Raw genomic sequence first — 27,838 nt, 5'->3', positions numbered from 1 at the left:
TTAGCCCTACTGCACCACTCCAGAAACTGGAAGTCTGCTGAACTGCATCATGGTTTTATAATGCAAACAAACCTCCACGAGAGGCTAAGCTGAAACAAACAGTTCATTTATTTTGTGACCGTAGCCAAGTTTGAAATGAGTAAGAGAGACCAGCTATTACTGCAGAGCTCAGGATTCAGGGCCAAGGTTATAGGCTTAAAAATATTTTCAGCAGGCATAGGCATAATTTCTAGCACATATTTAGAAGGCAAATATAACTAAGGGAGAATATTAAAAACTCACAAACAAACAGAAAACTACTTGATCCTTATGCCCACAGTGTAATTATCAGCATTTTCCAGGGTCCAATTACAATACAAAACTGAAGCTAAACTAAGGACCTTGCAACAAGCCATTCCTCTCCTAGCCTGGTTTCAGTCACTCCAATCCACAGTGCAGACAGGCTCCAGCCTGGGTACAGAGCATGGCTAGAGTTAAATAAGCACTCAAGTAGATCATGTACAAGACACAGCTGCTGCTTCAAATGGATAATTTTAATACATTATGTTTGCTTAACAAAACAGAGCCCAGAAGAGACACTGAGAAGCTGCTCATGCCTTCCAGGTGTCAGCAGGCTGACATTTGCTGAGCTCTTAACAAAGAGAAAGGGAATCAAAACCTTCTAATACCAACAGGTATTGTAACATCTCAATCTAGGAATTTCCCCCCCAGCCTCTCTGCTGGGTTTGCAGTGAGGGCTGACAGCTCTATTAGCACAGAGGGTTTCACATGAGACTGGAAGCAACTTCTGTTGTTTCAATGCAGCCAGTGAGACAATCCAGAACAGCAAAGGAAAGAGAACACGAATGCCTGAAAGAGGGATGAAGACAAAGTAAACAGGCTGAATTTCATACCTGACTGACATCTCTTGGACACAATCTTATATTTATGCATCCCCACACAAGGCAGTCAATATTTGTATTTTCCAGCTTAAAGTATCATCTCCACAAATAGTGCAGACATTCAGTAGTGTACCCTTACTAAGCACAAGGCTGTGTTACTGGCTGCACCTCACAGTGAAACACCGAGTACCTTGTTTACTGCAGCAGCAGCTGCACACACGGAATAGTAACATGGTCTTCACTAATTCATGACTTTCTGAAGTGAGAACAGGGCTTCCTAAACCCGTTGTTCTTAAGGTACTGCAGACACTGATGTCTGCTGGTATTTACAAACCAACCTGAAGCTCCTGTACAATAGAAAGCACGTAACTCATAGTATGAGAGTCACAGACCTGGAGTGTAAAAGGTCAACCATCAAAAGCAAAGTTATTTCAACCAATTCCACTCCGGGCTGCAAAAGCTGTTACATTTCTCCAGCACAACCAAAAGGACAATCACACCAGAAAGTGGTTTAGCCACTACCAGCAATGTGTTCAACTTAACAAAAAGTGACAGGATCATATGAAAAGAAGCTTACAATCTAAGTCAGAAAGAAGACTTGGCAACAGACAACAGATGGAGCCAGTGTGATACAGTTGCTGATTATTAGATGGACTTAGTGATGAACACACAGCTCCAAATGAATATGTTAGGGAACTAACAAGCAGGAAAAGGGTTCTAAGAAAAAATTATGAACACTGACCTTTTTTTTGATCTTGCCTAGCAGAGCTCTTATTTTTGTGCCAGTTTGCAAGATGCCACACTGCAAGGACACAGTAAAGAGCTCTGCCATTGTGCAAATGCATGGTTGTCTGCTACAGGAAAAATACAGAAAGGGAACCTATGATGCAAGTGAACCACAAGCTTCATTCTTTTCTGCAGCAGACACAGAAACAACACCCCTCCTTCAACCTTGCATTTCTTTCATGAGTCTGTGAAACCATTTGCATAAAGGTTTATGGTAAAAGCAAATATCTGGAATCAGGGGGTATAGCTAAGTTACAGGAGGCCTGTGCCACCAGAGCAGCTCTTGTGAACTAATTCTGTCCTTCTACAGTCACAAAAATATGAAGAACTGAAGCAAGGCTTGCTCTGTAGGTCCTAATTTGTGCTTGGTCCCAACTGGCAGCTGTTCATCCTAATGAAAAGCCACAAAACAAATCAAAGCAAAAAATACAGGAGAGCACACACTTGCCACCAGGTACAGGGAACACACCTTTGCCTTCAGTTTAAACTACTCGTTCTGCATGAAAGTTTTACACAAACCAAAACGGATAATGGAATTACTCAGCCATGTCTACAGCTGAACACTGCAAGAACCAGAAAATGACATTTTTATTGGCATGCAACAATAATTTCCAAGGATGATGACTAAATGGAAAGGTTTATGACTAGTCGACAGGGCGCGTCAGAGTTTCTCATAAAAAAATCTTATCTTAGGTTGCAAATTCCACTGCCTAATTAAGTCCATGGAACTGTAGGTCTGTTGATTTTGCAGACAATAAAATATGCTAGAACTCTGATCTCTATTAAAAAATAAAACAACCAAAAAAAAAATCAATCGAAGCACAAAGGCTTCTCATAAACTAACCTAAATGTTAGTTGTTGCTTTTTTTAGAGAGGTAAACAGAAACGTTTAAATAAAAGTCAACTCAGTACTCTTCCAATTCAATTCATTACTCTTGAAATAGTAGCTTTCAACTGTTACAGCACCACTTACAGGAACACATAAGTGGAAAGTCCCCCGTACTTGAAGCAAAAACCCTCCAGACCCTCCAAGGAATACAACATTAAGAGTGACCATCTACATTTCTATAGCACGTCTCACCTGAAGGCCATAAAGCAAACATACACGCACATACACTTGAACACTCGAGCTTGTCATTAACGCGTGATTCACGTACTCTTATAGGGTTGCACTTAAACAGTAAAACCCGAGCCAAGCCCTCGCACATCCTGGCAAAGCGAACACTTCCAAGGCAATCCGGGCCGGGCACAGATCCGCGCCGGGCACTGCCAGACCCTTGTCCCCAGATCAGAGCGCGCCGCTCCCGCGGCGCCCGCCGCTCCTCACCTGCCGCCGGGGAGGACGCGGCCCCTCCGCGCACCTGCTCCCCGGAACGCCCCGCTCACCTCCCGGCAGTGAGACCCCTCTGCCGAAAGGGAGCCCCTTCCCGGGAGCGGCCGCGCTCCCCGCCGCCGACCCGCCCGGACCTGCCCCGCGCCGCCCCCGCGCCGGCCGTTACCTGAGCGGCGGCGCCTGCAGGGCCCGCGGGCGGCGCGGGCTTTCATGGCCGCATCCCGCACCCGCGGCCCCTCAGCACCCCGGCGCGGGTCCGCCCCGCCGCTGCGACCGGCGCGGGGGCCCCATGTGAGGCGGGAGCCCGGCTGCGGGACCCGGGGCCGCGACCGCCGGCTCCGCCTCCTCCTCCTCCTCCTCCTCACGAGCGCTACCGCCCACAGCTCCAGGGCGGGAACTGGACGGGAGCCGCCCCTCCCTATCAGCCAATCGGCGCCAGGGGAAGTGTGATAGACAGTGCCTGTCGACCAATGGAAAAAGAAAACCGGGCGGAGGGATTCGCAGGTAGTCCGCGTGAATGTCCCTTTCCAATTGGTCATGGGCGCTTGAGCGACATTCTATCTGACCAATCACAGGAAAAACAACAACCCCCGAGAGACGCGCGGGAGGCAGCGGCAGGAAGGAGAGGGGGAGTTGCTATGGGCGCCTCGCTCTCATTGGTCAGCTCTTGAGGGCGGGTTATAAATAAGAGAATCAGCCAGTAGAAGAGCGGTCCGGCAATGATGGGCGGGCAGGACAGCCAATCACCGTGTGTTTGTAGCGGCAGCGGCTGAAGCTGTCAGTGGGGTGGGCACTCGGATGTCCCGAACCTGCGATCGGTCCCGGTCCAGGTCCCGGTCCTATCCCAATCCTTCAGCCCTTCGCACGCGGTCCGCGGTGACCGCAGCTGGGCTCCATGGTGGCAGACTTGCTGCTATTGCATCTTACTGCCCGCCCCCTGCTGGGTTTCCCGCAGGACCCTTCCCTTCCTCTGGTCTCCTCCTCTCTCCAGGACGTGCAATTTCAGCCTTTACTCCTCCCGATCTTCCCATCTGCCTGCCCCCCGCTCCTGGTGCCGGTCACACGGCTCTGCCCCGCCGGTCCCCGCCGGGGACCAGCCCCGCCAGTCCCCGCCGGGGACCAGAGCTGCTTAATCCAGCTCTGATATTCTGGGGGTTCGTCTGCCAAAATGAAACAAGCCTGGGATTTTTCACATACAAACTGCTATTTTTCAAATTATCACTTATCTGCATGTAGGCAGCCTGTGACAGGTATGGAAAAAGACACCTTTCTTCCTGCTGCGACGCACTGCCAGATTCCGAGTATCCATTCCAAAGCGCGGCAGGACTAAAACATCTCATGAAACATTTGTGAGGGGGATTTGGTTTTGGTTTACATTGGCGAGAGGTTGATTTTTTCCCTGACCTCATCTTTGGCAGAGGCTGAGCTATTTTTACTGAAACTCTTCAACAAACAAAGTTCATTTACTATACAGTTATGGATAAAATAACCAAAGCCCAAAGAGTTAAAAAGCAGAAGAGTTGTAACTAAAAATTGTCTTGGGCAAGAATGTGTCACTCAGCTTTGCTGTACCAAATTATTAGTAATAAATTTTCTCATTATCATTCATAATTAATTTTACATCTAGTCTTTTCAGTGTGATGGAAAATGTGCTTGAGGGAGTTTGATGTTGGACGCATTAGCAAAGGCTCTAAATACTGAACAGAGACTTTTCCTTACAGTTGGATTAGAATCTCTCTATTCTGCAATGTCTCGATTAAATTTAGTCTCAGAATTTCAATCTAGAGTCTACAGTGAAACTTTCTCTGTATGTTTAACTACAAAAGCTATTATCATCTTTGCACAGGTAACAGATTAAAAGTACTTTGTGTGTGGGCAAAAAATGTCTTGTTTTCTTAATTTCCTCCTGGATTTCCTTCACAGGAAATTTTCCCACACTCACAAATGTTAAATATCAACCTCCTGCAAACATCTATTCTAATGACAGCTCAAACACAGGGTGCAGCAACGCTTTGGTAATTAAGCCATTAAAAAATTATTGTTATATCCATCATATTTTAGAGAGTGACAAAGCAGATGGAACTATCCAGATCCATCAGTCTCTTTTCTCTATATTTAAGCAGAATTGAGTCTCAGAATAGAGGGTTTTAGCAAGATTTTTTTCTTTAGAACTTTTTCTTTTTTTAAGTTAAATTTCAGTGTTTTATGTTTTGCTGGAATTTATCTCAGCAAGATTTTGTAAAGTCAGCTCTGGGGTCCTTCATGTCAGAGTCCAGTGATCCCTGCGACTTTGTACCTCGTTTAAAAAAAAAACAGTATCTCCCTGATATCCTCGTCCCTGCTGCTTGGGGAGCTATTAGTTGGCTTTAAGATGACATCTGCTGGTAGGATTTGATTACCGCTCTTTTTAGGAACTGATCCCTGAACTACACAAATTAATTATCGTTCCCCTGTTTCCCATCAAAAAATTTACTTTCTTTTTGCTTCCCAAGCAAGATACGTGTAATTCCTGGTTTTGGGCTGCGAATGTCTTTCTGGCAATAGCCAGGAATAAGCACTGGTGCAAAGCAGCATCATTAAAACACACCAGAGAGATCCAGTGAAGCTGAACCTCAGTTAGAAACACTCACATCGTGTTTTATGTAACATTGCGAGAGGTCCTGTGACTCGTGACCTACTGGGCCCTGTTTTGAGAGAGAAATAAAACCATCTGAGCCCTCCGATGGCTTCACCTCAACGGCAAGTCCTATTTTTAAAGCAGAAGAAACCGGGCACCTCAGCAGGACTTTGTCCCACTCAGTCCCCGTCCCCCCTCGCAGCTGGCAGAGCACCGGGGCAAATCTGCAGCCCTGAAACCTGCAGAGGACGAGAGACTTCTGTAGCCTCCCTCTGCTTCCCGGAGAGAGGAAAATGAACGCCGCACTAAAAGACTCATCAAAGAGACTCATCAAAGGAAAAGCCTCGCAGCTCTCTCGGTTCTGGGGATCTCCTCCCCTCCCAGAAGGGCTCCAGCCTGTAAATGCCTCTGCTCAGGGTATTCAATCCCCTCTCCTCCGGATGCCCCCAGGCTGCTCCATGCAAGATCGGCCACTCCAAAAAGCAGCTCTGTGCCTTTGCGGTTTGCACCTCTCTCCTCCACTCGGATCACTTTGGCCTTTTAAATGTGACTGGTTTGGCAAAGGAGCAGCAGAGGGTTCACTCACGGCTGGACATAAAAACAGACCCAAGAAGGTGGGTGAGAGCAGGCAGAAGGGGGAATTCCCTTCCTCCGAGATCTGGAAATGCCCCGGAGGAGAGAAGTTTGGGAGATTTCTCCTTCCCAAGAAGAAAGCTGATGCAATGAATCCATGTAAATTTACCCCCTCTGCAGCAGAGCAGGTGTCTTCCCCAGCAGAGTTTCTGTGGGCTCCAAAATTAAACAAGTATCACAGAACAGCAACTGTCTCTCTTCCCTCCCAAGGGACCAAGACAGTGGTTTGACCTCACAATATTGTGATGAGATTGGGCATTTTAGTGATTTAACCCATTAAATACTTTTTGTAATGAAACCTGTCAAGAAAAACCATCTTTGGGTAGGACTGGTCAAATTCTGCTGTGATTTACTCCCGTGGAGATCTGAAGTCATGTCACAGGAGCTGGAAGAGAGGGTCCCCATGGGAATTCCAGGAATTTTCTCTTGACTATTGAAAGGAACAGGGCAGGAGATTTTCCTCCTTTTCATGCCTTTACTAGAGCGATCGAAGTGGGGTTTTTGGCAATCTGCAGAGTTCTGCGCCACTCCCAGCAGTGACTCGGAACAGGTGGACTTGCAGCTCTGTCCCCCAGGGGCCAGATCCGGGAGTCCTATCCTCCCAAGAGCAGTGAAGGTATACCCAGGTTTCCCAGTTTGGGTTATCAGTCCAGGGCCTCCTGGGTCCGACTGGCATCTTTTAGTTGGGGCGAGGAGTGACCGAGGTTTTCAAGCATCTCTGCCGGCTCCGGACCACGGCCTTGATGTCCAGACACCACCCTGACTTCTCACTTCTGCTTTGGCTCGTCTTTTTTGGGGTATTTTCCAGGATTTGATGAAGGTCCCGTCCCAGTGCAGTTTGGGTTTGAGATAAATTTGCATGTCTCCTGAGATGCAAATTTCTCCCTCTCCCCACCGTCCGAGGGGAGGTTGTCATCCTCCTGGCAACAGGCTAGGGTGGTTCTGAAAAACAAGCATTCTCTACAATAGAGAGTTAAACGGCGGTACTTAAGGATACTCAAGGGGTGATTCCAACATTTCACTAACAAAGAACTCTTGGCCAGCGATCAATTCCTAGCTCAACTGAAAACTCCTCTGCAGCCCCTTCTCTTAAAAAAAACGGTAACTTTTTTGTTCATAACAACTAATGCCAACATAGGTCCTTTGATAGGCCCTGTTCTAGGTGGACGTTTAACAGAACAGCCATGAAAAAATGATTCCTTTAGCTTTCCAGTCACACACCACACCCCTAGATTTTGAAAACCGTCTTAATGGGTCCCTGGGAGGAACATTCTCCCACACGTGCCTCCCTCAGCCAGCCTTGCAGGTGGCCTTTGCAGAACGAGGACAAGTTTGCTTGTGGGCGAGAGGGAATTTCCTGCTACTCGGAGCAGGGGAAGCACAGCTGGGGCTATGCTCTGACCCCCTGCCCCTTGCCTTGTCATGCCCATGCTCCTGGCAGCAAGGAGGGCTCCGTGGGGGCAGCCTGCACGCTGTCCTCTGCACAAGGATGAACCTGCTTGCTGCCCAAGTGGGTTAACAATTCTGTCTCACCACTGGTGCAGATGAGGTGGCCAGCGTGTCCTTGTGCTCTAAGCCGTGCTCCATGTCAGCCCAAAGCCACCACCACTCGTCTCTGCACGAGACCTGGCAACCATGGGAATGTCACAGCATCTTCCATGCTCCTCTTCCAGGAGGCTGGCACAGCACCAGACACCCTGCCTCGGGAACTGGAAAGGGATTGTTCTAGGGCAGATGGATATGCCCAAACTGACAGCTCCTGTACTGGCACTGGTGCCGCAGCCTTGTGCTCCCCTGCCTGCTCATCATGGCCATCTGCTGCCTTGGCTGCAATTCAGAGCCTGCCTGCCCTGGCACGCTGCTGTGGCATGGCTATCACCAAGCTCCTGGTGGTACCCTGGTTGTGGAGTGGCACTGAGCTGACCAGCTGGCTCTTGCCTGCTCTGAGGTGCTTCCAGCCATGAAGCTGTGCAAACACTGGGACAACGAGCCAAGACTGACCCTGCGTCACTGTGCCTTGCTTCAGCCCTGGGCACAGCCCATCACACCACGCCCCAGCCCTTGGGATGTGAGGAGCAAAGGGTGAGAGCCCAATACTCAGGGCAGGCCTGGGACATGGCTTCTCTCAGCAGCATCTGAACTTTTGAGATGTCTGAATACCAGTTTTGTAGGGGAATACCTTAAGCATCTGATGAAGCTGTATTAGCTTTGTATTCATTCACCAAAGTGCAGAAATACAGATTTGCACTGCCTCGGACCATGGTGGATGCTGAAAGAGGCCACACAGTCCCGTGAAGATCGAGGCCAACAGCCCAATCAGTCCCACCTCTCCTGCATCACGTTGAGGCACAAAAGGGTTTCTGCATTGCCTGGTGTGCTGTCCTCACTCCCCAGCTAATGCAGGTTATCTCTGGGATGAAAGCACAGCTGTTTGTGTCCTCAGGCTGCACAGCAGCCTCTCCTCCTCTGGTTATGCTCCTCACACTTGCACTCACTTCTTATCTCTGCAGATACAACAGTGAAGAGACTTTTCCCTTTTGTAGTACTGAAATTGGAAACCTCTGCCACCACAGGGCTCTTCAGTTAGTCCCCCCCACCAGCAACCCCAGGCTTGGGCACCTTTAGCTCTGCCCCTGCTTCCTCCAGCCCTTTTTGCAGAGCTGCAAGACCTACAAGTACCCAGATGCTACCAGATCCCTGCTCAGCTCTCAGAGATCCCACTCTCTGATCAGCCTGCCCCCAGATACACTTAGGTTTCCCAGACCCTTAATTTTCCCTGGCTGCCTGAGCCAGTGAAGTCACAGTGTTAATTGTTCCTTGCTCAGAATGAGGCAACTAACTCTAACTCTTATGCTTTGCTGTCTGATCCACGTTTTTTTGGGTTTTTTTTTTTCAGTTCTGTTCTTCCTTTCTTCCTTTGCTGGGCTACCAAGCTGTGGAGAGCTCTTGGAACAGAAGATGAGTCAGGACAGATATGCAGAGGGAAGAAGATGATATTCCAGCCTTGAAGTCAGGTTCACTGCCTGCGTCATTGTTATTAAAAATAGATGAATGGCAGTGCTCCTCGCATTGGAGGAGAGACACAGGAGATGTAATATCCTGGGCTGCTGAGCAAATGCTCTCTCTTTCTGCCTGCAAGTCCCACAGCGGCATCTTCTGCTCTTTGATAAATTCTCCTTTCTTGGCTCTGACTTGTGGGATTTAATTTGCCTTTCATAAAAAAATTGGTTTAATGTTTCAGCTTTGGGAGGGGGAATGACTCACTCAATGATTAGCTCTTCTGCTCCAGTCAGTTGACTTCCAGCTTCCTTGAGAATTGAAAATCCCTACAAGTGCCAAGTTGTCTTCCTTTGAGAGCAGGTCCTCTCCTCATTCTGCACTGAAAAGCTTCTGGAGGATGAAAGCAGCTGTTCAGGGATGATACCTGGGCCTGTCTACCCCAAAACCATCCTAATCATGCCCCATCCCTCAAGGGGACGGGGCAGGCTGGGATCTGCTGGGCTCTGCAAGGCCAGGCTGAGATGTGCACCAGCTGTGCTCCCAGTGTCCCTGCAAAGGGCAGAGGGGAGAGAGGCCAAAGCACAAGAAATTGAATGATTTACATGAGCCCAGAGCGAGCCCAGGTGAACCACCCACATGCCCAGAGCCACCCCTCTGCTCAGGACTCTACTGCTGCAATCACTCCCCCCTGGGCTGGTGAGACAGGTGATCACTCTTCAGGTTGTGTGGGGCTGCAGGTGATGGTGGCAGCAAGGCCAAAGCTCTGCCCACTCGGGGGGCACTCAGCCTGTGTCATACCCTGGGTTCAGGGTGCACAGCCCAAGGACTGAGTTTACTTGTCCTTCCCAGGGCCAGCACCTCCATCCCTCCTGCCTGTGCCCTTACTTCCCCTCAGCTCTTTTGCTGCCACTATTTCCTATTCACTTATTTTTCTATGATCTGCTTCTTCCTATTAAATTACTATAACCAACATTATCATCTCTGGTCTGCTCCATGACTTGGCTGGCAGCCAGGAAAAAAAGCATGGGAGCTGAATAGAGCCACTGCAAGAGGGAGGTGTGACAGTGGCAAAAGTTGATGTTGTGGTTTTTGAGCACAAAACTTTCTTTCAGAAGTTATTCTAGGTCCTCAACTCTCAGTGCTACCCAGACCTGTCTGATCTAGATGCTGCTAGGGCTTGCAAGGGTGTTTTCAGTCTTACTCAAGAACAAGCCATGAGCCTACACAGACATGGGGGGCTGCTGCCTGCTGTCTAAGGGGAATGGTTTTGCTTATTCCATGAGAAAGTAGCTGTGTACCAGTGGGATGTTAAAGCTCCCCTTCTTTTTGCTCTCTTCTCCAGGGTGAGACATCAGCAGTATCATCTTAAAGACATTATCACACAGATGCTGTCCCTTTTCTTGCTCCCAATTGCTCCTTCCCTGCTATGGGGAGCCACAGGTACCTCATTAGTGTCTTAATAATAATCCTGACGAGTACGGAGATCAGCTAAATAACAGCAGTGACCTGCAGGGGGTCTCATCTGCCCAGATTTATGGTGCTGCTCACCAGCCCCGCTGAGGACTGCCAGCGACCCTTCCTCCTTGTCCCTCAGCTGTTGAAAATACCCCGTGCAGTGTCTGTGTGCTTAATTAAAGCACAGGGACCGGTAACCTTGACGACTGAGAGCCACCCTCTGTAAGCCAGCTGAGACGGTTTTGGCGTCTCCAGGGAGAGGCCAGAGCAGAGAATTGAGCCAAGCACATAGGCATTGGACAGGATCATGAGCTCTGGGCACAGCCAGCAGTGCCCATGTCCCCTGGAGCTCGTGCCCTGCTCAGGGGTGGGTGCCTGGGGACATGCCCTGGTCCCTCGCTGGTGAGATGTGGCTCCTGGCCCGGGTGATGCACAGTGCGGCACAGAGAGACCAAGCTTGTCTGGAGCAAAGGGGGCTTTGGTCTCTTGGGTAGCCTTGCAACCTCTGTGGGTAATAGAAGGCTCCTATAACCAGCTCCATAGTTGTAAATATGCTTAAAAGAATTCCCCTTAGACATGCTTAAAAGAATTCCCCTTAGACCTGGGACATTTGTAAAAGCACAATTACCTCTGCCAGAAATGGTACAGCTAGTTTTCCTGGCAGTAAGTAGCGAGCAGCTAGAAACACATTTCCCATGAGGGGCTAAGATTGAATTTTATTTTTTCTTATAAAGCTGGTGAAAGGCATGATCAGTATCAGATCAACTCTCTTCTACTTCAGGACTGAGAGCAGGAGCTACCAAGCAGCTCCATATTGAAAAAGGGAGGCAAAACTTGCCTCCAATGTCCCCTGGTGCTGCAGGCATGGGGATCTGATGGAAAAGGGAACCCACAGCCCCACCTCTGCCAAAGCAGCCTGAGAGAGGATCAGCATGGACCACACCATGACATGGGACCTTCTTCTTCAGAAATACTGGCCAGAGGAGAGCAGTCAGACTTCCTGAAGGATGGCTCAGCCTGCACAGTGCCTGGATGAGGCTGGCCAGCCCCCAGAGGCTGGAAGGGATGTGAAGCCAGGGGGTGTCCCAGGGGCTGCAGGATGCCCTGAGAAACCAGCCGTGGCACACTGAGCACCCAGCTGAGCCCTGGCCAGGGCAGTTATCCGGCATGCTTGAAGCACCTCTGCACCTGGCTGTGCCCACAGACCCAGGTACCCTGAAACTACCCGTAGGCCCCAAGATGATGTCCCACGTTGGGCTCATCTGCTGTTCCCATCCCTGCATGGGGCAGAAGAGGGGGTGTCAGACTCAACTGGGGCTGCCAAGAGCAGATTAGGAAGTGGTGAGATCCTCGTCTGGGGTCGCCTGAACCACTGTCTATGGGGTGATGAGGTGGTGCAAACCTAGACTAAGGATTCCCAGAACAAAGGCGGGACTGGGGGTGTCCTGTCCGAACCAGGAGTGCCGGGGACCAACTGGTGATGCTGAGGGCGGTGCGAACCGAACCGAGGGTGCCGGGGACCCAATCGGGACGGGACCGAGAGTGCGCTGTCCGACACGGGGATACGGGGTACCGGGCCGGCAGCTGCCCCCTCCCCGCTCCTCAGGGGCAGGGGCTGGACCACGTGCCGCCCGCCCCGCCCCGGCCGCCGGCCCGCCCCGGCGCCGCCCCGGTGCCGCCGGCGGATCCAGCGCGGATCGGCCCAGCATGGAGGGGACGCGGCGCGCCCTGCTCCGCCTCGCCGCCGCCTGCTGCCTGCTCTGCGCCCTGCCAGGTACCGGGGCGGCCGCCGAGGGGTGCCGGGGAGGGGGGGCTGACCGAGGGGATCCCGCCGGTCTCGCAGCGGCCGGGAGCGCAGCGCCGGGACAGCCGTCGGGGCAGCGCCGGGACTCGGGCTCCTCCGCCCGCTGGTGGGGTTGCGGGAGAAGGGTCTGGAGAGCTCCCACGCAGGGCTCCCTCTCCGGGGAGCAGCGCCCCGGGCCTGCCCCCCGAACTCGGGCGAAATGCCCTCGGACCCGGGCGCCGTCGCCCCGGCGGACGCCCAGGTGAGGCGGCCCAAGGATGCTCGGGGGGGTCCCGGGTGAGCCCCGCGCTCCGGGCAGCAGCGCGGCCGCCGGTCCCGGCCTTGCCCATACAAGGCACTGCCGGCAGCGCTGCTCCCGCCGGCGGAGCCACCCGGGCTCACCTCCCGCCCGGCGGGATCCCGAGGGGATGTGCGGGGAGGGGGCCGATGGTCCTGGACGCGCTCCCCTCCGGCATCCAGCCCTGCGAGCCGCCTGCCTCCCGCCCGGCAGCTCGCGGGTGCCTACGAGCCGCTGCTGAGCTTCCCCCCGAGGGAAGCCCGGACAAAGCCCGAACTCTGCCGCCTCCCGCAGCGCTACGGGACGACGGCCCTGTGGTGCGGGGAGAGGGGCAGGACGGATGGAGCTATTCGGGACGGAGCAGGAGCCAGACCCCGGGCCCAGGCAGACTCCCGGGCCGTATTTCGGCTCTGCTCTGGGATCAACACGTCCCCACGTGGGCAGACGCAGTCTGCAGCGTGGCGCTGACAGCCCCGTCCACCGACACCACCGAGCTTTGCCGCGTGGCTGGAGTGTGCCCCCAGGTCGGGAGGCTGTCACCTTCCCCGTGACCCTGGTAGTGACAAAGGCTCTGTGCAGTTTTGGAGAACAGAAAGCAAAACGTGTTTCTTCTTTGTGGTTGAGAAAAACCCTTGGCCAGACCCTGTTCCGATCCCAGCACCGTGCAGGCAGCTGTAGAGACCAGGGGGTGACACACAGAAACTCAGTTTCTAATAACTAATTAGGGCCGGGAAAAGCCTAGAATAGATGCCTGTGGGGCTGAGCCTCAGCAGCCAGAGTAGCGCTCAGGATGAGGTTTTGGGTGCCGGATGCGGCTGGGTTTGAGGCTGAGCGCTGGGAGCAATCCCAAACCAGCACCCTTTATGTGGGCGAAGCTGTACTCCCCACAGAGTGGCTGTGCTGTGATGGGCTGTGGGGAGGTGGCCAGCCACTGGCAAAGGACGGATTCAGGATTTTCACCGCTGAAAGGAGGAGGAGCTCTGAGCTGCCGGGGGCTATGTTCTGGCCCCTGTCTCACACTCTGGGCACACTGGGAAACCCCAGGGAGCCCCTTGCCCCAGCTGGCTCCTAGGAACCTTCTTGCTGCAATGTCCAAGACTCAAACTGACAGAATGTACCAGAAATTAAGATTGCACTGAGTATTTCCTAGGATCTTTGTTGCTTAGTGTCCCAATCCAAGATTCTTCATAGTCTCAGGAAATGGTACCTATGCAGCTCACCTGGCCCTTACCCTCATAGCTTTCGAATTTGCTACCCAGTCCCAACTGTGGTTGAAAGACCAGATGTTTTGTAAAAATAGAAGATAGATGGAAGAGATGCCGCTGATAATAAAATGCCCCTTAGCAAGCACAACCCATAGTGAGACACCAGAAAATCTCAGCAGGACAGTGGTGGGGGAAAGGAACCCAGAGATTAGCCCCAAAGTCAGCAGTCCCCGACAAATTTGTTCAAAACTGGGCTTGTCCTAGCTCCATGAGTGCTCTCTGCACTGCTCCCAGCACAGATTCCCTTTGCTCCTGCTGTCTGGCAGTGCCTGCTCCCACTCCCCATCTGGTTTTGCAGCAGGGCCACAGAGGAGCTCAGGCTGCTGCTCTCCTGTGCTCTGCCCACCCCGGCCTCTCAATGCAGCCTTTCTTCACTGCCTGCGGAAATCCACTTCCTCCAGCACCATCAGCCTTACAAATAAAACCCCGAGTAATTTTGGTCTGGGCATTTTTCTGCCTCTCCCTCCCGTGCCGAGCTGCCTTGCAAGCAGTGAGAGCAGAGCAGGGCTGGGAGCAGCACGAGCACATAAAGCCCTGTCTGTGGGCACCACTGGGGCCATGCACATAGGCAGGCAGAGTGTCTGCTTCAAGGTCCCACTGAAGATTTTCAGTGATTTTTTTCCCTTTGTTTGCCCAGGGCAAGGACAAGTGGATGGACTTGGCCCGACCCTGACAGGACAGCTCCTGCTCTGCTGTACCCAGAACTGAGCCACAGCTTGGTCCTCTCCTCTGGGTGTTTCCTCCAGCAGTGTGACCCTGCACTCCCAGCCCAACCTTTCATGTCATGTCATCACTTTGATTCCATTTCTACACATGATTTTCCCTCAGCCCCAGGGGCAGGGTGGGCCTTGTATCCCTGCTGCCCTTCCAAGAATGCTTGACCTGCTGGGCAGGGGCAAAGCACTCACCTCCTTCAGCTCCCCTGGCCCCATCCCTCCAGACAAAGGGGAGCTGGGACAATCTAAAGCACAGAAGTCCCTGTCCCTCCTTCCTTTCCACCTAGACCCTCTGGGTGGGCAGACACAGTTCTTGCCCACAGGGTTTTCCCTTGGTCTGTGATCATCCCCACAATGCTCTCTGGAGTAGCTTTCATAGGACTCAGTGTCACCAAATCTGGGGTTACATCCTGAGCCCTGTAGGTCTGCCCAGGGCAGGGCAGGATGCACCCCCCAAGCCTCAGAGCCCATGGAACCAGCAGTTACACTGCTGGAAGGACCTAGGGGCTGCTCAGGGCAGGGCAAGCTTCCTGATGTCCAAACTTCCCCCAGTTCTTGCCACACTGCACTGGGGAGTAGGCTCCCTGCTGACATGGGGCTGCTATTAAGGCAACTGGCTTATTAATTTCTCCTAATGATGTGAATGCTTCCTCCACTGCAGCTGTGACTCCTGAGGTAAGCAGGGCCAGGCTGTCTGATGCCAGAGCTCCCTGCTGTTGCTGTATTACTGGGGTTACACAACCCCAGAGAAGGGCAGGCTTCTCAGGCCATGCATGCCGTGGGTGTGCCCAGCAGCTTCTGGGTGAAGGAGTCTTCACCACTGCTCAGTGCCCAGCTGAGGAACAAAACCAGACAGCATGGGAGTCTCCCAGGCACCTTCCTGCCAGGCAAGGTGCTCCATAGCTGTATGTGGCCCGTGGAAAATGACTGGCTGCTCTGACAGTGGTAGCTGAGCAAGGCAGCCTGCTCTCCCTTTTCCCTGCCATAGAAATTTGGGATAAGCCCCCTTACCTCTAAATGGGGGATCAGTGATAGAGCTTCCTGCAAACCTGTAGAAAAGAAGTTTTTTGTATTTCTCTCCCCTGGCTGGGTGAGGAGGGTCTCATGTGGCAGGACCAGGCAAAGTGTGACACCCTGGGGTGCTGTTCCTGCAGGTGGTGATCAGGCTGGTGCTGCCCCACTACTGTGTGCTCTGGGCTGTGCTGTTTCTCTGCTGCTTTATGGGTTTTCCTAGTACTGAAGTACCTGTTCTTGTCATTTGTAGTGCTGTTTCCAGGGCTGCTCATCCCTGTTGCTGCAACTCTTGCTCTGCCCTGCTCTGCCATGCCACCGTTGGCTGGTTGTCCTGGTTCCCAATGCAGTGCCATCTGTTGAGGTGGTAGCACTGCCTCCCCTTTTTGTCTCCCCGTGGTTCAAGCCTGTGGCCCGGTATCCACAGATGCCCTGAGGAATCATCTTCCTGCCTGCCTGGGCAGTTGGGTGCTGGGCTGTCCCTCCCCAGTGCCACACTCGCTCAGCACCCCATATCTAATCTGCCCCTGTCTCGTGCTCTGCTCGTGGCCACCTGCCTTCCAGTCAGGAGAGCTGGTTTCTATTCCTGTCCCTTACCTCAGCCCTTGCTTTGCAGCATGCCTGGCCTGGCAGCTCTCCAGGGCTGAACTGGGTGCTCAGCACCCCCTTTTCAGCCCCCCCAGTTTTGGTGCCTGCAGAGCAGCTCACAGAGGCCACGAGGGGTTCAATGAATTAAACTGCTGCCATGAAGAGCTTCACGTGGTCCCCAAGCAGGCTGCAAGGCTGGATGCCTGCCTACGTCTCCTGCCTGGACTCCTCGAGCAGAGGGAGTCTGTCCAGCCTCTCAGCCAGGATGGGGATGGGGACAGTCTGGGCATCAGCCCTGGCAGGGAGAGCACTGGAGCCCGTGGCAAATGCAGCCTCTGGCACCCTGCCTCCATCGAGGTCCTGCAAGGTATCCAATGGAGCTGAGCTTAAAAAGCAGCTGCCCCTTGTACCCGATCCTGTCTCTGAGCTTGCTTCACCACCGCTGAGGGTGTTTGCTCTACAGCATCCCTGGGTGCATCTGGCACCTTCCTGAAGGGCTCCAGAAATCTCTTCTGCTGCTTGTTTGGGGTTTTTTTATTATTATTCCAGGAAAAGAGATCAGGCTCAGCTAGTATCTAATCAGGAGCTATTCCAGTTCTGCTTTTAAATTAAATGAAGGGCCTTGGTTTTAAATCCCCTATATGGTTTTATTTGCATTTATACTCGAGCTTTTTTTCCTTGAAGAGATTGTCTAATTATTGTTGGTTGGTAACCATAAAATGTAATAACTGGCAACAAAAGATAATTTCTACACTTAAAGAAGTATTTTGCTAAGCAATAAGATATAACTGCTTTGATACATACAGGTTATAGTTTTTGCTTTTAAACATAGTATTTTTCCATTTTACTAGGCTGTTTGTGAGTGGAGCTGTTACACTTAAATGGACACTTAAATGGAAATTGAATTCATTTAGTGCACCAAAATAGCATTGTAGAAGAGTTTGGGTGCCTTTTCAATGAATCAGAGCAGTGGTTTGACATGCATTCTGTAGGAAGCTGATTTAAGTGAGGTGCTATCCTCAGACAGTGACAGCCTTTGCAAGAGGATACATCAACCCCAGGGCGTCCTGCTCCATGGGCACTTCCTCTGAAATCCTGGGTGAAGCCTTCTCATCTTTGTGCTTAGCTCTCACCTGAGCCTCTGTGCACTTTTCCCAGTGGTGGCTGCAGCCTGCACCCTGCTGCCCTGCTCTCTCCCTCAGTCCTCAGGAGCCAGCTTGCCATGGGCTTCATCACCTTCATCTCATCCTAAAAGAGATTTTAAAAAGTGTCCAAACCTATGATTAGAGCTAGGTTGGCGTTGATCTTTGGAGAGCTCAGGCTGCTGTTACTGCCAGACAGGAAGGTGGGTGCAGAGGATGCTGCTGAGAGAGGCAGGAGGGTTGTGGCAGAAGCTTGTTGAGGGGCTTGTCCAGCTGAGGCCCTGCCCTATGTCATTGTTTTATTCTGAGAAGCAAATAGATGATGGGGTGGCTGCTGTGGCAGAGGATGGAGACCACGGTCTCCACTCTGTGTGACTAACCTGGCACAGCAGTGACTGTCCTGCTTGTGCAGACCTTCCTCGGCCCCTCGCCTGGCCCCAGCCCTGAATCCTGGGCAGGGAGCACAAGGCAGGAATGGCCCTGTTTCCTGCAGAGCTGGCTGGCTTCCTTCACTCCTCTCTGTTTTAGCATAATTTACCATGTCTGTTTTGGGGCTGGAGGGAGTTTGGTGGAGGTCCCTCAGTGTTGTCAGACAATGCAGGAGAGGGGTCTAAGCTGTGGGCTGATGTTCAGAGCCCTCCCTTCCCCCAAAGAGCTGTGAGTGTTTCCCACCGTTATCCAAGGCAGGGGCTGCTTCTTGGTTGGCTGCATCCCTCCTCCCCTGGGACCACTCTCTTCCTTTGCCCCTCTTGTTTCCCAGACAGAGGTCACTGCAGTCAGCACAGTCTGATGGGAGCTGCTGCTCCAAATCCACCAGCCCTGCCCTAATGTGGTCTGGGATCTCTGGTTCTCACCACGCACAGGCTGAGCCTGGGGGGTTAGCACAGACACAGTGGGGCTGTATCCAGGGGACCAGCTCTGCTTCCGCAGGCTGAAGTGTAACCAAAGAAAGCTCACCCTCGGTCCCCTGTCAGGCAAGCAGATATTCTTATGGTCAGAGCTCTTGCTTACAGATCCTGGGACAGTCGTAGCTGCTCTGTTATGAATTCAAGGGTGAGTGCACCTTTACCAGCTGTCCTGGGGTGCTGCAGCTATCAGGTCTTGGAGAATCACAGAAGAGGTGAAGCATTCACACTAACTCTTTCCATTTGCATCTGAAACAAGAAGGACATGGTTCCTCTTGTCTCCTGAAGCTGGTGAGGGTGATGCCTTAGGCAGTACAGCCATGGCTTTCCTGGCATGTGGTGCAGGAAGCAGAGCTTCTCCAGGAAAACTCGTGAGGAACGAGCTCTGACCTGCATCTCTATAGGTAACTGATGAACAGCTAAAACCATCAGCACCCAGTGACTGGGGCAGCAACAACTGCGCTGGAGCTGGGGATTTCCCGACCTGTTGGGTACCAAGCTCCAGACCAGGAGCTGGACCCCTGAGGATCCCAGCCCGGGCGGGGCTTGCTGGGTCTGCCCCGGCACAGGCAGCAGTGCTCTGCTCTCCCCTCTGAACCGGGAGGCAGGCTCTGCCCCGGGCTTTTAACACCTATAGCTCACAAGGAACAAGTTGCACCTCTGGGGGATTTCCCCAGGTGCTTTGCTTGGTGGCTGTGCTGGCTTTCGATGTGCCCTTACCCCTTAGGAGCTGACAGATGGATGATGGGAATCTTTTGTCTGCCTGTCCCCGGGTGATCAGGATTTACTCAGTCCTTTGTTTCCTTGGCCATTCTAAGGCTCTTGCTTTCTCTATCTTCCCACCATCATCTCTTAATGTCTTGAATTTTTAGAATGTTAGTCTGGATTAGGCTCTCCTTTGTTTCCTGAGCTGGGTGTGCTGTAGTGTGCTGGGCTGGACGACTTGCTAATTGAGGTGCCATCAACACTTGCCATACTCAAAGCAGTCCCTTGTTCCTCACCTGCTAATTTAAAATCTCTTCTGCAATTCTCTACAGACCAGGTTTTTCACACCACAGTGCTGTGTTACACCAGAGCCAGAGCGGCCCATCCACCCGGGAACCATTTTATTTGGCACTGATGGACACTAGATAATTCTGTGGGAAGAGAGAAATGCCAGTCCCACTGGCTGTCCCTCTTGCGGAGAGCAGGAGGCTGTGCGTGCGGAGGATTGGGGGTACCTGCTTGTCCCCACAAGCCCTCCTGTCCCACAGCACCTCGTGTTAGGGATGCCAGTTCCTGGCCTGCAGGGAGGTGTCCTGGTGTGTAGGGCCCAGACTCATCTGCCTTCCCTCTGACTTTCCTTTTGTGCATAAAATCACCCATTTTCCCCCAAGTTCAGGCTATCTGAATTCTGTGGATTCACCAGAAACTCTGTCTGGGTTCTGCAACGAACTTTGGTGCTTGAGGTTGGTAGAGACATTAAGACCCATTTCTCCTAAAGACTGTCACTCACTCACGGAGCTGCTCATAAAGACATTAGCACCCATCTTGCCTGTCACTTTTCTGATCATAAAACTGGCATGATGGCTGCAGAGTTGCTCAGGCCATTGTGCAAGACAGCTGTCCACAAATCTTTCTTCTGCATGACTCAAGTCATGACTTGCCACCCCATGAGAAACTGTCCCAGACACAGGCCAGCTATTCAGAGCAGCACATAGCCAGGCTTGCCACTGGCCAGGCACCTGGCCACCACCTTTCCTGTTTACCCCACGGTGACAGCAGGGCTCTGTCTCTGGCTGTGCAGGAGCAGGCAGTGGGGTGTTTACTGAGCAAGCATCTGCCAGTGCCCAGCCAGCATCCGGAGCTGGTGGGATCCCACCCCGTGGTTAACAGCAGTGCTGTGTTTAGGGCTGGAAATTGTCACGTGAAGACCCGGGCCTTCTGGTGCCTGGTCCCAGGAAACCCAGAGCTCAGCCCTTTTCCTTCCAAGTGTTTTTGGTGTATCCTACATCTGAGCTCCATGGCAGAGCAGCTCGCTTTATTGGAGGCATCGTCTGGCCATGCACATCTGGATCCAGGAGAGGCCAAAGGCAGCATCACTTAGGCCTTTGGTCTTCATGTTTGAGTTGTCCCAGCTGGGGTTCCCTGTGAGAGCTTGTTCTCTGAATGTGCTGAGCAGGGCTGTGCATCCTTGCAGGAGCTCACCCGGGACTGGGGCCCCGGGCTGGGGAAGCACAGCTCCATCAGGCTGCTCCAGGGCTTTGAATTCTCCAGCTGGTCAGGGTACTACAAAGATCTTGAGAGAGCGATGCATTGTGTCTTTTTTTAGGGCCTGTTAAGTGCTGTAGCTGGAGAAGAGCTCTGATAACTCTGTTCTGAAGAGCTTTTAAAAACTGCTGAAATTTCCCCAAAACAGTATAAGAATGAGCTGCCTTGCTGGTGGATGAATGTTTCTTGCTCATAGCATCTGCTTTGTATGCTTCTTCATTGTGGGGAGAAGGGGCATGATGATGTATTTGCTTCAGTACCTTTATTTTTTTCTGTAATTAGCTCATCAGTCCTCTGTGGCTTGGATAGAAACTTTACCAGAAATTGTCAAAATATTGACTTTTGAGACATTTTTAAATTGGAGAGTCCATCCTGATGTGGCTACATTTCTCTGTTTTCTTCCTGTTTATACCCTGAAAAACACTCACAGGATCTGTGTTTATGAACAGGCAGTGTAAGAGCCTTTTGGATTTCCTCCTCCTGTATGCTGTCACACTGTCTAGTGGATCTGGGGGGATCGTTGCTTGCTGCAGGTTCCCTTCAGGGAAGCTACCCCTTTTTGCTGTAGTGGGAGGCTGAGTAGCTCCCCATTTCTATGACAACAGTTGTATTTCATGGTGGTGATGTGTTCATAAATAGCTCATGAAGGCAGCTCCCAAAGCACACCCAGCCCCGTTAGCTGTAATACTCTTGCTGCCCATTTCACCTTTCCCTCCAGCAGAACCCCACACTATTACTAAGGTGACTCTCACAATAAATGCTTTACCTTTGCCACCCACAGTCTTTTTAAATATCACTTTTCTTCACTTCATTGGGCCAGGGGAGCTAGAGAGTCTTCTTCCACATTTTCCTTATTTGCATTTTTTCAGCACCACTTTTGACTCTTTCTTAATGAACCAAAGAAGACTTATCTAAATTTCTTACAGAATCAGGTCTCAGGTGATACTTTTTACAAGCTCAAATCCTCTAAAAACATTTAAAAGTTGCTCAAGGATAGAGATTGGTTGTGCTGACCCTAGAAAACAACAGCACAGGACTGGAGAGAGAGGAGGATAAAGAAAAAGCCTCCTAGAACACGTCCCTGCCTCAAAAACCAGGAGGACAGAGGAGCTGTTTGAATCCCTTTCCCAGGTGTAAACCTGTGCTGGATTTGGTTAAAGAAGTTCCATTTCTGTCCTTCCCCTCTGTTTCTCCTCTCACTGTGGGATCTCTGACAAACTTCTCTGTTTCACAGCAGAGGGTCAGAAGACAGCAGAGGCCTTGGTGTCACTGTCACCTTTTCCTAGCACAGTGCTAACCTCTCTTCAGCCAAGGGAAGCCTCTGACCTCAGTCCAGTGACTGCTGCCATTCCTCAGACAGGCCTGGAGAAAAACCTGACTGCTGCAACACTCAGTGCCACGGGAGCCCACACTACAGAGGTGGATGATGCCTTCATCCCCACCACCCCCATGGCAGGCTCCAAGGCAGAGAGACTGCAGGCTTCTACCACTGCCAGTCCTGGGGACATCGCAATTACACATCCTGAGCATGACAACATGAGCTTGTCAGTCAACAGCAGCACTGAAATCCCCTCCCCTACCTTGACTGCCAGCACTCTGGAAGAAAACCAGCCCGGCCATGAAGCCACAGAGCCTTTCAGCACAACTGAAGAAACGGATGATGCCAGCAGTGCAACCCCCACGCCTCCTCTGAACACTGGGCCAGGTGAGGTTTTGCCTTTACTGCCTGTGCACCAAGTCCTGCATCAAGGATGCACAACCTGGGGATGTCTGAGCACTCTCCTGCTAACTGAAGAGAGGGAGAAGACAAGGATGAGACACTAAGCAGAGCCAGTTCAGTGCAACTTATTTGCAGAGATGTCAGTTCAGCATCCTCTTTGCAAACCTCATTAATTTTGGTATTAATTGTGCTGGCTGCTTTCTGATTGATTGTGTGCAGGGACATTCTTCATATATCTAATCTGAAACAACATGCCTTAGCAGCACTGCCTAGCTGGGCCTTTTTGGCATCAGGGCTGGGGGCTTAATGGGAGCCTCCCTGGAAAAGCACCCCCTCCCTTAACACAAAACATGGAGATGGGCAAGCACAAGTGACAGCTCATCCATCCCTGGGCAACCACATGAAACCCTGCCCTACCTTCAGATCCCTCTGGGCAGCATGGGAACTGGTTATAGGGTCTGCAATCTCAGTTTTGTCCATCTTGGGGCCTGCCAGGCTGTCACACACCCCTAATGCAAGGCAGATACTGACTGATCACTGATTTACATAGTGTTCATGCACAACTGCCTTGTTTTCCCTGGCTTGTGTCACATGGTCCTGCTGTTCTGTGACAACTGACACAGCCTCAGGGGATGCTGCTACCCAGTCCCTGGGCAGCCCCTTTGTGCTCCCTGTAAGGAGGGATGAGAGGCCTGTCCCAGTGTCTTGCTGTGGGGTGATCCCCAGCTGTGTGTAAAGTTGTTTAAGCTTGTCTGCTTGTACTTTGTCCCCAAGGACAGGCCTTGTGGGCCCAGCTGAGGTTGGCTGACATTGCAGATTGGCACATATGAAAACTGAGAGGACTTTCTAAGCTGTGTGGGTTATAGTGTGGCTCAGCTGTGGCTGTGCTAAAGGCTCTGCTTGTTTTCCAAAGAGCTGACAATAAGCTACTTTCCTATAGTCCCAGCAGTCTCTCTTACAGTCTTGCTTCCATCTTGTCCAGTCCCACAGAATTGTGTGCTTGCACTGGATCCTTTGAAATAACTGCTTGTTCCTATTTTGCAGCAACAACTAACAGCTCTCAGTCAGGGCTTTTTGATGGGCAGACCCCGAGGCCCACAGCAGCAAGATCTGAAACCAAGCCAGGAACAAGCCCTGTGGGTGCCACAGAGGAGAGCACAGTGAAGCCCAGAACTTCCTCTGCTCCCATCTCCACTGTACGGAGCACGTCCTTTGCTACTGCCTCCAGTACAGTGACGGTGACGGTGACACCCCTCGTGACCAGCTCCACGTCTGGCAGCACAGCTGCCATCCCTACCAGCACACCCACACTGGCACAGTCATTGGAGTCCAGGCATGAGAAGACTTCTGTGTTGGATGTTGGTGATGATAATTCAGGTAAATGCTCTGCTTTTAATGGGCTACCCAGGGAGGTGGTGGAGTCACCATCTCTGGAGGTGTTTGAGGAAAGACTGGATGTGGCACTCAGTGCCATGGTCTGGTTGACAGGGTGGTGTTAGGTCATAGGTTGGACTGATAATCACGGAGGTCTTTCCCAGCCTATAATAGATTCTGCAATTGTTTTGTACCTGTTCTCACAAAACATGGCAAAGGGCTGCAGCTACCTCAAATTGCATCTTGGTTGTACTGAGCAGAACCAGAAAAGACAAAGCTTTGCTGTTGCAGCCCTTGAAGGCTCTCCTTTGGCCTCATTCCCTTGGTCTCCTTGCAGAGCTCCCCAGTTTGGCTGGTAAAGCGAGGGCTGACCCCTTGGTAATCACTGTGATCTCCGTGTTCATTGTCATGGTGGGCATCCTGGCCCTGGTGGGCTTCCTGCGCTACCGCCAGCACAACAACCGCATGGAGTTCCGGCGCCTGCAGGACCTGCCCATGGTGAGTCTGCCTCCAGCCCAGCCCCACGTGGGCTGCCTTGCCACTGACTGCTTTGCAGTTCTCCTTCATTAGCAATGCTTTGGGTGTTTGCAGCAGCACCAATGCTGATCACGCACTCCTGTTCCTCCTTAGGTCCCTCTCCTTCCATCCAAGGTTTGAGTCAAGACAGCAAGTCTCAAGGCTGGGCACTAAAGAAGCTCTCTGCCTTCCCCTCACTCTGCAGGGGAATGCTGAGAGGTTAGAGAGAGGAAGGAGAGCTCCATCCAGGCTTGTCCTGAAATGACACCTTCCTGCCCTCTCCTCCTGTTTTCTGATATATTTGCTTTGTAACTATGACAAAGCAGATTTTATGCTCTGTTCCAGAGAGGTTGTCTGTTTGTCTGTCTGTCCGTGTTTGACCCTTTGAGAATATAAAAATATATGAGGGTTCCAGAGGCTGGACTAGCTCTGGGGAAGCTGCAAATAACTCCCTGAACTTTCTGGAACAGAGGAATACTGCAGCTAAGCAAGCAAGCTGATGCTGTTTCAAGCTGAGTGGAGTTTTCAACAGCCAGAGTTTTCCACATCCCTGCAGCAGGCAGGCAGTTCTGCACACACCTCTTCTCACCAAATGCTGCAGCAGGAAGGAGACTGGCAGTCCAAAGATCCAGGGACTGCACAGTGACAGCGTTTAGGTGGATGGCTGGGCAGATGGCCACGCTGTGAGGTGTGGCTGAGAAGGCTGTGCTGCCTGCACAGCAGTCTCCCAGGCTGAGACCATGATGCCACCTTGCAGACATCTCATTAAAGCACCCTCTTCTCTGCTTCTAGGATGACATGATGGAGGACACCCCTCTCTCCCTCTACAGCTACTAGGCAACCAGGCTGTCTACTGCCCAGAGGAAAAGGCCTTGAGGACTTGGTCCCAGACGATCTGCTGAGGAATGAGGGGCTGTGATTTGCACACAACTGAAAGATCCTTTTCAGATGGTTTTTGGTTTTAGACATTTTCAATAGTTCAGTGTTGAAGTTTCTATGCTGCAAATCAGAGCCCAAGTCTGACCCTTTTCTCCAGGCTCTCCTCAAAACAATGCCCTGAAGAGGTGTCTCCTCCTTTTAGTGTGGCAACCAATTAGCCAAGACAACCTTTGCCATGGTGTTCTGCATGGATCTCTTCTGTTGATCTTGGCGGCTGCTGCTTTCAAAGGAGGTGGGCAAGTGTTTCAGATTAGGGCTCTTGACACTGGTGGTGTCAGCACAGTGCCAGCAAAGGAGACTGCTGTTTTCTAAGGAAGCCAAGGATGTGGAAATCAGTTCTCTTGGGCTTCCTCTTGTTCTGTATTTTTAAGGTTGTTTGTTTTGGGGGTTTTCTTGCACTTTTGTTTTTGTTCCTGTTTCAGCTTTAGTCCCAGGATTGGCATTACCCATCCTGAAACACCTACAGGAGGATAAAAGACTACTCTGCTTCCTTCCTAGATGCATACCTTTTCTCTTCAACCAGGGAAAAGAGTTTTGTGGCCACTGGAGAAGTGCCCCTGCTGCTTGATGTTGCTTTGAAGTTGCTGGGAGGAAATTGAACATAATGTTACCTTTAACTGAGCTTGATAGGACTCAGTCTATTGCCAATTAGACACACTAATTTGGTCTCACCACAATTAGGAAACCGTGTCTCCTACACTTGATGCTTTTGACATATGTGCAAACTCCTTTCCCAGGCCCAGTAAATGCTTTAGTCCATTTCCCTGCCTGGGCTAACACAAGCCTTTCCTCAGGTACCTCCCACTTTGCTTCTAGCATCTGGTTGCTGGAAGTTGTACAGAGCTGGTGCTTGGCTCTCCCTCCTGTGCTATGCAAGGTCAGAGCTCCTCTACTTTCTGATGTTGGTCTTTTGAGCCAGTTGTGTCTTGTCATGAGGACAGATCCTGGATGTAGGTGCCTTCCTCCCCTTCCCTTTCTTGGTGTTATGCTGATTAGATTCTGCACTTTTGCCTCAAAATATCACTGCTGTAGACTGCATCCAAGGCTCTTGAGGCCTCTCAAGGAAACCCATAGACCAGAGCCTCTGAGTATAAATTGGAGAAGCTTTTGGTGCCCTTGCCTCAAAAAGACCGGAGTGTGTGTGACATGACAATCTTCATGTAATTACACCTGCTCCTGTTTTCTAACTCACATTTGACTGCAGGAAAATGGAAACACATGCCTTCTCTAGAGTGTTTGATTTTTGATTAAGCCAGTTGCTCCCTCAGGATACAGCAAGGGCTAGAGTTTATCTGCCACATTGCTCTACAAGCCTCAGTTTCTCCTCTCCTTTCAGTAGCAACATCACTGAACCCCACAAAGGACAGATACCAGGCCTCACTTGCAAAAGTACCTTTTTTTTTCCCCAGTGCTGTTAGTGGTTGTCATAGCAGGGAAAGGGGTAATTCCCCATCAGCTGAGTATAAGTTACCTGGAAAGCCCAAGGGTGGAGCAGAACCTGCCTGGGTCAAATAGATGAACTGGGTAAGGCAGCAGTTCCTCCTCCCTGTGCTGCTGCTTCCAGAGTGGCTGACAAATGGCTGCAGTGCAGTTGGGCTTCAGCTTGGCCTTCCATCTGTGTATTGATGCCCAGTAAAATAGGGAAGAGGTTGGTTCACTCCTATGATTGCCTGAGAACTAAAGAGCAATTGTCACAACTCCAAAGCTTTTGTATCAAGCATTGTCTGCACAGAGCGATCTCCCTAGCTACAGACTTGTTTCCCCTGCCGGAGGGCAGGGTGCTGCTGGTTTTCGGCACAAAGTTGGCAAGTTAGTGGTGGAAAACAGAACTCCATCCTGGCTGGAACTGGTGAAGGCTGGCATATCTGGGAAGTGTGTCTGCACACAATCAAAAGGGCAGAGGCTGGTTGGTCTGGTTTCCCATGCATCGCTGTGCAGGGGAAAGGGGTGAGGAAAAACTCACCCAACACCAAAGTGCAACTTTGTTTGTAAAATATGTTGATAGTGGATTTTTTTTTTCTGCAATAAAGTTACAAATGCCAAAAGTGTCTCAGTCCTCGTATTTTCATTACATCTAACTGAAAAGCTGTTATAGATCATGATGAATCCTGTGATAGATAAACAGCAGCAGTTTGGGGCACAAAGACTCCACAGAGCTGATAACTAGAAAATGCCAGACAGCCATGAACCACAGCTCTGACAGTTCAGAAGGACACCACCCCCTGCCTGTGTTCCTTCTTGTCAGGGTCATTCCTGGAGTGAGATTAATATGTATACAGTTAAATCAGATTCAGTGTGTCTTAGAGAACCACACTAGACCAAATAATCTAACCTACACCTTTAGACTCTCTTCCTTTGCCTCTGATTGGAGATATTCTCATGTTGTCAACTGTAACCCCAAACCTTATTTACAGAAATATCCTGAAAGCCAGCCTAATCCAAACCTAGGTCGTATCTGTCATGCTTCTTTCTATAGTACAGCAGACAAAGCAAACTGAAAGGTACATACTTCTTTCTTTTTAGCTTTATAAATTTTGAACTCTTCTCTTCAGATCTCAGACCTGCAGGGAGGTAAGTGCTCAAAAGCCCAGCTTCTGCTACAGACCTGCTAAGAGTCTCTCCTAAA

General features: G+C 51.3%; 2 protein-coding genes across 4 annotated transcripts in view; one reads left to right on the top strand and one right to left on the bottom strand.

The window, feature by feature from the left end:
• The window catches only part of TESK2 (testis associated actin remodelling kinase 2), a 76,376-nt gene extending 73,047 nt beyond the window's left edge, over positions 1-3,329 (bottom strand). Inside the window, exon 1 of the mRNA XM_059853929.1 lies at positions 3,167-3,329. The gene's annotated coding sequence lies outside the window, so the exon portion shown is untranslated. The remainder of the gene's footprint in view (positions 1-3,166) is intronic.
• Positions 3,330-12,360: 9,031 nt separating this feature from the next.
• On the top strand, positions 12,361-27,257 carry LOC132331009 (mucin-2-like). 3 transcript variants are annotated; one of them, XM_059853925.1, is made up of 5 exons: positions 12,361-12,479; positions 21,898-22,368; positions 23,428-23,760; positions 24,095-24,255; positions 25,066-27,257. In XM_059853925.1, the coding sequence occupies exons 1-5, from the start codon at positions 12,413-12,415 to the stop codon at positions 25,108-25,110; spliced, it is 1,077 nt and encodes a 358-aa protein (XP_059709908.1). In that variant the 5' UTR covers positions 12,361-12,412; the 3' UTR covers positions 25,111-27,257. The 3 variants fall into 3 exon arrangements, with proteins under 3 accessions (XP_059709908.1, XP_059709910.1, XP_059709909.1); XM_059853927.1 differs by lacking the exon at positions 25,066-27,257 and adding an exon at positions 24,388-24,619; XM_059853926.1 differs by having other exon boundaries at positions 12,371-12,479; positions 21,901-22,368.
• The last annotated feature ends 581 nt before the right edge of the window (positions 27,258-27,838 follow it).

The sequence above is a fragment of the Haemorhous mexicanus genome, chromosome 9 (assembly GCF_027477595.1).
Source record: "Haemorhous mexicanus isolate bHaeMex1 chromosome 9, bHaeMex1.pri, whole genome shotgun sequence".
NCBI lineage: Eukaryota > Metazoa > Chordata > Aves > Passeriformes > Fringillidae > Haemorhous > Haemorhous mexicanus.
Note: the sequence above shows the minus strand (reverse complement) of the source record. Positions and strands in the feature narration are given on the sequence as shown.